General features: G+C 44.9%; 1 protein-coding gene across 1 annotated transcript; it reads left to right on the top strand.

Moving 5' to 3' along the window:
* The first annotated feature begins 204 nt into the window (after nt 1–204).
* Nucleotides 205–9,591, top strand: LOC136742093 (cathepsin B). Its single transcript, XM_066698569.1, has 10 exons — nt 205–330; nt 2,861–2,984; nt 3,615–3,700; nt 4,258–4,372; nt 4,889–5,004; nt 5,395–5,480; nt 5,798–5,944; nt 7,393–7,509; nt 7,801–7,929; nt 8,360–9,591. The coding sequence occupies exons 2-10, from the start codon at nt 2,862–2,864 to the stop codon at nt 8,434–8,436; spliced, it is 996 nt and encodes a 331-aa protein (XP_066554666.1). The 5' UTR covers nt 205–330; nt 2,861; the 3' UTR covers nt 8,437–9,591.

The following is a 9,591-nucleotide window of genomic DNA, read 5'->3' as shown; positions in this document are numbered from 1 at the left end:
TGCTACAGTTATTACGATGTATTAGGATGTGCTTTACATATATCATTAGGCGACTAACATTTAGTCACTCTGTGTATCGCCACATGTTGTATTGATATTAGTATTGTGTAAAATACATGCATTCAAAGTAATGGTAAGCAGTGACATAAGGGCGCAGTGCTGCTCCCTGCTGAACCACATGACAGTCATGAGTGCGGACCATGTGACTGGTCATGTGACTGGTCATGTGACGCCGCTCGGCCGGGGCGCTTATTAGCGATGCGGAACTGAGTTGCTGTGCAGAAGGTCGGACGGTGTGCGGAGGACGGCGGAGATCTTACACGATTACAGGTATGCGATCAGCACCGAGTCGCCGCTCAGTGCTTTGGAGATGCGTGTAAAGTAAGGTTGTTGGGGGTAATAACGTGTGTGTGTGTGTGTTTGTTTGTTTGTTTGTTTGTTTGTTTGTTTGTTTGTTGTCGTCGCTGTGCCGTGCATCGGTTGGTTGTTTAGGTCATACATGGTTTAATCAGTTCGATCTGGAATCGGGATCAAGCCTACCATTCGATTGTGTAACGTTACTGCCAGTCTACAGCTACACAAGCCTACAGCTGCTATTGTAAACTACATCCAGGTGCTTTGGTTTATTGTGTATTTGTATCGGTGGTAATATAACTACGATCATTTTATCCTGCATGTATCCTGGGCTGTATGTAAATCTGAATCACTGTACTCTGTTTGGTTCAGAGTAAACCAGTGCTAGGAGACCCGTCTGTGCTGAGCTGGTAATCTGAGTTCAGTGCGGTGAATGTGCACTTCTGAGTGACAGTAGTCTGTATTGCATGGGGGCTGGGGCTGGGGCTGCAGACAGGTCCCGGGGGGCGAATCCCACATAAAATATGTATTTTCTGGCACGATAACTGTCCTTCCATGTGTTGGGTTGTGTGTCTGCTACTGGGAAAGTTTCCTCTGTGTTGTACTACATGTCATGAAGCAGGGCAACCCGAGCATCGGTGTTTATTTTTTTATTTTTAACCTTATGTCATGTAGAAACCAGAATGCTTCCGTTTTTGTATAAATGTCACAAGTTTGTGACATCAATTGCCGTCAGAGGTGATGAGTGTGCATTTCTCTTCAGCTTGAGACTTGTAATCTTGCTGTAACTGTATCCAGTGAAGAACCATCAGTGTTTTTATCCATAAGAAAGCAGCTTCATCCGGTAGGAGTACAATTGTAGACCCTCCATATACAAAACTCTAAAGCTGCCTTCTTAAAACCAGCACTGTGAGAAGCACATCTTTTTTTGTGCAACTTCCTTCTGCTTTTCTGTTTTCTAATTTGTAGGCAGCAAGACTAGATACAGAAGTGTTTTAACATCAAGGAGTCCAAATAGTGCAACAGTACTGTAATATGAGACTTGGACCTTTTCTTAGCAATGCCGGTGCCGGGTTGTTTGTAGCGTGACTGTGGTCTGAATTTGAGCGTTTGCTCTCTAGTACCAAAAAAGACACTGCTGTTTTCAGAGTTGACTTTGCATATGTGAACTCCTGCTTCTGGATGTTTCTCTATAGCGCACTGCTGAGCTTTAACACTTTTTTTAAAACCGTGCCTGTCAATCCTGGGCCTGGAGAAGACTTGTCTTTCCTGATCTTAAATTGCTCCAGCAGAGCTCTAAATGACCAGGTTGACACACTTAACCAAAATAAAACTACTTCATTGGTCCTTTTCAGTTAGACGTCAGTTTAAACTGAATGGTGTATGAATCACTCAAAATAACTGAAGAGCTCGGCTGCATCAGAAGCACCAAAGATGCACAATGGGGACTTCAGAGCCTGAAAACCACAGTTTTGAGAGGCTGTGTGGGGCAGAAACCGTTGTGATCTAAAGTGATTATTCTCACAGCAGGCCCTGCTCAGTGGAGAAACACCCCCTGTTTCCTGGAAAGGCTGGTTCGTTCTTGCTGATTCACTGCCACTGGCCCCAGGCCCTGGCAGGCAGCTCTGCATTAGCTTGACAGATCTGCTCGTTTATCTGCCTGGCTATCCTGAGCGCTCAGAACTACACTGCCGCTCACTGAGCTGGGCTTGGTTCAGTGTAAGGAGCTGCTGTGAAACCCACAGATGTGGGCCAGGATGATCACATTGTGTAATGTGTAGCTGCTGCTGTTGGTCTATCCCAAACTCTGATGTAGGACTTGTATGTTAAACAAAGGAAATGTTCACAGAGCTAAGTTATATCAGGCCTGTGAAACGCAGATTTGGTTAAATAGTCAATCTTATGATTTCAGTTGCTAAATCAGTTTGGATCTTGCTGTCTCAATCTGGAGCAGTTAAAGGGTTTCAGAGATTGCCTGGTTAATGATACACCCTACGAATCAATTGGCAGGGTAGGAAAGGGTTGAAGCGGTGGGAAAAGTGCAGGCTTTCGTTTGGTCTGAGAGCCACACCCTGCCACACTCTACTGCAGATCACTGCCTCCACAAACTGCACATCTCTGCCCTCTTCATTTTACCCAGATCTTCACATGCTACACTGAAATACATTGGACCCTTTACCCTGGTTCCTTTTTACGCTACTTACTTGCAATTGATCAATTTCCTCATGTCTGTACACCTGGTGTTTTATGTGGCTCATATTAATATTTCAGGAACTTGTCTACAATAGCACAGCGCTGGCCAAGCCTGGTCCTGGAAACTCACCATTCTAATTTCTTGCTTATTCAAATGGTTAACTACTTAATTGATTGAATTATTGGGTTTTATTAGTCAAAATTACCCAGGTGTCCAGTGATTGATTTGAGACCTCCATGTTGCTAAGATTATTCCACAGTACTCAACAGGTGGCGGAGCTGCAGTAACATGTCTTCCTTTTTTCACTTGCAGGATGTGGCGTTTGGCTGTGCTGTGCGTTCTGGCGGCTGTGTGTGGGTCGAGAGCCCGGCCACACCTCTCACCCCTGTCCCCTGAGCTTGTGAACTACATCAACAAGATTAACACCACCTGGAAGGTAAGTGGAACAGACTCCTGAAATCGGACGCACCTGAGCAGATCTCTCGTCTTTCAGAAGTGTTCTGATTTGCTTCCCTGTATGGTTTAATCTTGTGGCAAAATGGAAACTAGCATGTGAAATTGTAATGGCATTTTCATTCATTTGTATGGCTTCAAAGTTGCAGTGTAAACCTGGAAGATATTGTTATAAGTTCAGGCAAGAGGGATGTAACTGTACATTTTTGTGTGTTCAGGAGAGAATGTGGAGTACTTTGTGTTGAACAAAAGCTCCACTGGAACATTGGCCACAGTGAATGGGAAGTCTGTTAACAGTCTCTTGTCCCGCTACAGTAGGTCAGGGGAAACCATGCATTTCCAGCACCTTGTTCAGATGCTGCGTCGCACTTCCCTGTAGGGAGGGCACACATACATACTTTATTTTTCTCTAAAATGTGTTCCAGCATGTTTTAAATCCTATTCCCCAGTCTCCCCTTTCCCGAATGAGTGTAGGATGCTTTCTGGACATCTAGCTAGCTAATGTGTATGTGCTGTGTGCAGTTTTAAGACTGATTGGCTGCTTTGTGTTGGATATTCCAATGACATGCAGAACTGGTCCATGTCTCTCTCTCACTGGCTTCTTTGTCTCCAGGCTGGACACAATTTCCCCAATGCTGACTTCAGCTATGTGAAGACTCTGTGTGGGACTCTGCTGAAGGGCCCCAGACTGCCAGTGATGTGAGTGTGAGAGCTGGAGGGCACACTCCTCACGGTGACGGGCAGGGTGTGATTGAGCACATGTGCTGCAGGACTTGTGAGCAAAATGCTGCCAGGATTTGTTGATGTTTGTTAGCTGCTGATTGTCAGATTGCCTCCTGTGTTTTGTGTGAACTTTGTAAATCTGTGCTTTATTGAAGAACCACAGATGTATATATGTTTTGTGTTTGTTGGGGGGGTTTGTCTTTTGCTTCCTAATTTGAAGAAACTGTGTGATTTAACAGTACAGCAGACGGAGTATCACATTTATTAGTCCTGTGAGTTAGAGCGCTGTACAGGTTCTGGAACCTTCCATTTGCTGTGCTGTGCTGCCCCCCTGTACACACACTTCCCAGGTTTATTTAAATGCCCCTTCAGAGGAATGACGTTTTAAATTTTAGCTTCAACTAGGTCATAAATAACTGTTCATGAGGTCTCCTCTCCGTTGGAGCAGTTTTGATCTGATGCTGATCACACTCACGGCGGTCCTCTTGCCCTCTGATGCAGTTCTGTGTCACGTTCCTCCTCTGTCGCTGCAGGGTGCAGTACGCTGATGACATAAAGCTACCGAAGAGCTTCGACCCTCGGGACCAGTGGCCCAACTGCCCCACCCTCAAGGAGATCCGAGACCAGGGCTCCTGTGGATCCTGCTGGGTGAGACCTGTTCGCTTCCTTTTATACTCCACTCTTATATAGATGACTGACTGCATTTTGCTTTTGCTGTAGATGTGATGTAAATGTATGTATTCAACATTTACATTTAATGGTGTGACTCTGGGAATTCCCCTCCTGTCTCTTCAGGAACGGCAGCAGTTATACATGAGTGGAGATAGCCATGGAAAGTTATGTTAAACACCCAAAAGCTTTTGCAATGTCCCTTTTATATTCAATGAGGCATTGCAAGCAACACTACTTGCATTTCATACTAAGCTATTTGAGTTGGCAGTTCAGTATAAAACCTCATCCAAATCTTAATCGGTCTATCCAGTTATTTCAAATCCGGGTCCATCATGCAACTTTTTCTATCGCTGTGCCTGCCTGGGCTGTGTTGGACCTGTGGTGGTGCTGTAATTCCAGTGGTAGATCTGCACTTTTCTACAGTATTGGTCTTGGTCTGTGAGTGTTTCTGTCCATGTGTCTTGAGCATGTCTCACTTGTGGTGTTGTGCAGGCTTTTGGGGCAGCAGAGGCGATGTCTGATCGTCTGTGTATTCACTCCAATGGCAAGATCAGCGTAGAGATCTCCTCTGCAGACCTTCTGACCTGCTGTGATTCATGTGGCATGGGGTGAGAGTGCAGGGCATGCTTGGAGAGGAAGGGGGTGTTGTTATGCAAACCACAGGGTCATTGACCCTGCTATGAAACCTGAAGATGGCTCCCGAGCAAAAGTATCTTTCTTCTGGATTGTATGGTGCTTCATTTGTATAGATTTTTGTACACATCTGTATTGAGAAGGGTGCTGTTTAAGTTGCGTAGGATCTCTGTGTCTGACAAAATCCTTTTACCTGCCGCCTGAGTGTTTGTTAATGCTGAATGGGATTCATTGAAGGGAGTAAGTCGCACTTGGTCCATTTAATCCGAATGAGTGGTGTGATTGGGCAGTGCGTGTCGGAGGTCTGCGCTGCTCCTGCCCCCCCCCACGGCGGGAATGTTTAAGTTGGTGCACTTCTCTTGCAGATGTAACGGAGGATATCCCTCGGCTGCCTGGAACTATTGGTCTGAGCAGGGCCTGGTGTCAGGAGGGCTCTACGACTCGCACGTGGGTGAGTGCCCCAGTGAGGACTTGAGGGTGATGTCTATGCTGCTCCTGCTCAGCTGCTTTGTGGCAGGAGTCTGTGACATCGCTTGTTTGTGCACGTTTTGGTAGGGATAGAAAAGGGGGCTGGCCTACTTAGTGGTCTTTCAAGGAATCCTCCCATAGACTACTGAATCAATTGAATGAGAGACTGCACCAGTGGTTGTTCCTTTTCATTTAAATAATTAACATTGGAAAATGCAGTACTGGGTTGAGGTTTAGGATGAATAAAAAGCAGGATTTCCCTGGATGAGAAGCTGATCCCGTCTATCTCTTTGTCTGCAGGCTGCCGGCCCTACAGCATCCCCCCCTGCGAGCACCACGTAAATGGATCTCGCCCCCCCTGCACTGGGGAAGGAGGAGACACGCCATCCTGCCTGAACAAATGTGAGGATGGCTACACCCCTACCTACCAGCTGGACAAACACTATGGTAAGATACTGCACCCCCTGCTGATCCCCTCAGTCATGCTGCTCTAAACCTTACCATGGTTGTAAAAAGTGTCCTTGGAGCTCAGTTGAATTTTTGGAAACCAACGCTGTTCTGAGGGCAGTGCTGCCCCAGGGGCAGAACAGAATGATGTCTGATTGGTTACCTTCCTTTAGAAGGTGGGAGAATATATCTCATGCATTTGATTGTTATTTATTTCTTGGAGGTGGGACTTAGCTGTAGGTTGGTATTTTTAAAACTTTTTTTTAAGAAATTTGATATCTCCATCAGTTGTTAACAGGCAATCAGCTGTATTCTGGACTGCAGCCAGAGGTCTTCTGTGTCTTGAAATTACATTCATGGACACATTCCACATATGAGAAAATATGTGGATAACACAGCCACAATTTACATTTAAGATGTACTGTATTCACTGTGATAATCTGGTACCAAAGACAGTAATTTGGACCATTCTGATTTATGTATAATTATACACTGTGGCGCAGTAGAACAGGGTTCGAGTCCCCATTCTGCTTTGACCCGAATACCCTCAAGTGCTACAATATCAATTCCAGCTAGCACAAAATGCCTAAATTTTATGTTGCTACAACATTGTAGCTATGCTTTGTGTTAACAATGATGTATTTAGCTAGGTAGCTAAAATTCTTCTACTGGGCATAAAATCCTCCCATATGCACTCTTGAATGTATTACAATGTATGTGTGGCTGCCCCCAGATTATATTATATATAAAATATATACATTATATATATCTTCTAAATCACCCTTGATTAAATGTTGGCTAAATGAAGTAATTGTATATAGACCAGAATGGTCCGAATGACTGCCATTGGTACTGGATTATCGCCATGAATACAGAGGACTTAATGTAAATTCTCAAATTATCCAAATAAACAAAGTCTGATAATACTGTATTATTGTATTTGAATGTGTCCTTGTATGTTATTTCAGTGCTTTACTGATTTCACAGGGTTTAATCTGGCCATGAAAGACCTCTGGCTGCAATCCAGAATACAGCCTGTTATAATGTTTGCAAATTCTTGTATTATTTTGCCCCCCATTTTTTTTTTTTTTACTTGTAAGTCCTGCCTTCAATAAGTAAATAACCCAATCAAAGGCATGATATATGTCCTGCCTTCTAAAGGCAAATAACCAATCCGATGCATCATCCTGTTCTGCCCTCAGCCCTCAGCACTGCCCTCAGAACAGGTTCCCAAAAACTCAACTGAGCGTGGTGTGACAATACATGAGTCTTGTTCTTCCTTCCTACACAGGTCTGAGGTTTGTCTGTGCTCTCCACACAGCAACTGCCGTCTTTGCTTCTCATACAGAACCTCTAGTTGCTTCTAGTTCCCTAGTTCTGCTTTTCTTAAGGGCAAATCTTTCTAAAGTGTTTAGTGGTTGTTTCACCTGTTTTTCTCTCGTTTGCAGGGAAGAAAGCCTACAGCGTTCCCTCCCAGGTGGAGCAGATCATGTCTGAGCTGTACAAGAATGGCCCTGTGGAGGGGGCGTTCACAGTGTACGAGGACTTCCTATTGTACAAGTCGGGTGAGTGTCCCTCTTCACTCCCTTGTGGTGACCCCTGTAGTCTACAGCTGTAGTCCTCGTTGTCAACTGCACTGTATCTGCAGGGCTTCATTCAACCTTGAACTTTTGAGTAATCTCATTTCATCAGGTGCTGATGATTTGAGACACAAATCTGACTAGACTGGACTGGACCAGAGCTGCGCACAGTCTGCCTGAAAATAACAAAGTGGCTCTGGAGTAAAACTGTTTTGATTCAGAAAAGACTGACAACGTCTTCCCCACCCCCTCTTTGTTTGTTTCGCCCTCCTGTAGGCGTGTATCGGCATGTCACTGGCTCTGCAGTGGGGGGACACGCCATCAAGATTCTAGGCTGGGGGGAGGAGAACGGGACCCCATACTGGCTGGCTGCCAACTCCTGGAACACCGATTGGGGTGACAATGGTAAGACCACACTTTATGAACCTCTTGCTATAATTTTGTGTACTTCTCTGGGGTCTGACAATGATTGGAGATTTTGATGGCCATTTGGTGTATGTGGACACCTGCTTGTCAAACATCTCTTAAAAACATTCATGGAGTTGGTCCCCTCCTTTGCGGCTACAACAGTCTCCGCTCAATTGGGAAGGCTTTCAACTAGTTTTGAGCATTGCCTTATGAACCTGTTGCTGTAACTTAACATTTGAATGATTTTGTGTACACCTCGGGGGGCGGGGGGGAGGGAGGTCTGACTTGTTGAATGAGATTTGATGGTGATATTATTCAGTATCCAGTGGCTATTTTCCAGAGCCCTGTAGATGCTGCAGGGCTGTGGCTCTCCAGGACCAGATCTGCTCACAGCTGTGCTAAACGCCCTCCTCTCCCCTGTCCCCAGGGTTCTTCAAGATCCTGCGCGGGGAGGACCACTGCGGCATAGAGTCTGAGATCGTCGCTGGGATCCCCAAGCTGTAGGAGGAGATGCAGCAGATCGCAGCCCCCATCTCCCTCCTAAATATATGGCATGGTGAAGGACCCTGCTGTCTGAGTCTGTGGGTGGGGCTGGTGCTGCCCCCTGCTGGCTCTGATCTGTAGTGCTTGACTATAGGAGTTGATTACTATCCACTGACTGCTTGCTGCTGCTGCTACTACATCAATGATACAAATACTACAAATGTTTTTAGCCACATTTTTAGTTTTTTAAAATTTACAAATCTACCACTATCTTTTTAAAGATGTTTTTTGTGCTTCATTGTTTTACTTTCTTTTTTAAATTGTTAGTTTTGCCAACCATCAGAGTGGAGGATCCGTTGCAAGACTGGAGCGTCTGGTGGGCAGTGTTAATGCAGTGCCCCCGTGTGTTTGGATCAGTGCAGAGCGATTGTGCGCGTGCGTGCAAGTCACTAATGTGGACACAGGCTCTTACAATCCTCAATAAAGCAAACTAATAATAACTAACTGACAGTTCTTTCCCCAGGCACTTCCAGATTGGGTTGGTCTTTTGAGGCAGCCCACATGGCCTGACTGTATGTGTTTTTTTTTCTTGCTTCCTTTTATAAGTCTGAGCTGTTGCCATGTGCCAAGTCATTCAGTTCAGCAAGTTCAGTGTCACACCATGCACCTGAAGAAAGAGAAGTGTCCATGCTGGTGTTAACTTGTAGAAGCAGAACACATTTTTTCAGGAATGTGGGGCTGCTGAGAGCCTGTGTTGGAAAAACTGTGAAAGAAGAGCAGGAATAGAAACCAGCCTTGCAGTTCTGCTGGTTCAGAGACGGAAGGCAGGTTCTGATGCACAAGATTTGGTTTGTCTTCCGTTGCCTCAGTCTGACAATATTCACAGACCTTGTTAATCAGTGCACTAGATATTATGCATTTTAAAGTTCTGTTTTACTGAATCAATGATTAGCAATCTCATACTTATTAGGTGTCTCCCCTCTTTTTTGTAATTATATAAAAATGAAACTGAAGCTTCGGTTGTACATATATATTTTTTAAAGCTCTGTTTACTTGATCTTGTAAGGTCTGGACCTGTTCTGCTGTACTAGTATCTGGTCCCATTGTATCACATTCCACTGTGTGAAAGAGTGCTGGATTAAAATGAAACCTGAATAAAGACTCATTGAATCTAAA

The sequence above is a fragment of the Amia ocellicauda genome, chromosome 1 (assembly GCF_036373705.1).
Source record: "Amia ocellicauda isolate fAmiCal2 chromosome 1, fAmiCal2.hap1, whole genome shotgun sequence".
Classification (NCBI taxonomy): Eukaryota; Metazoa; Chordata; class Actinopteri; order Amiiformes; family Amiidae; genus Amia; species Amia ocellicauda.
Note: the sequence above shows the minus strand (reverse complement) of the source record. Positions and strands in the feature narration are given on the sequence as shown.

Excerpts from the sequence above, each read along its gene's own strand:
- LOC136742093 (XM_066698569.1), top strand. The coding sequence starts at position 2,862 with ATGTGGCGTTTGGCTGTGCTGTGCGTTCTGGCGGCTGTGTGTGGGTCG. Across the intron at positions 4,373-4,888 it reads GCTCCTGTGGATCCTGCTGG|GCTTTTGGGGCAGCAGAGGC; the intron begins GTGAGACCTGTT and ends GGTGTTGTGCAG. Across the intron at positions 7,510-7,800 it reads CTTCCTATTGTACAAGTCGG|GCGTGTATCGGCATGTCACT; the intron begins GTGAGTGTCCCT and ends GCCCTCCTGTAG.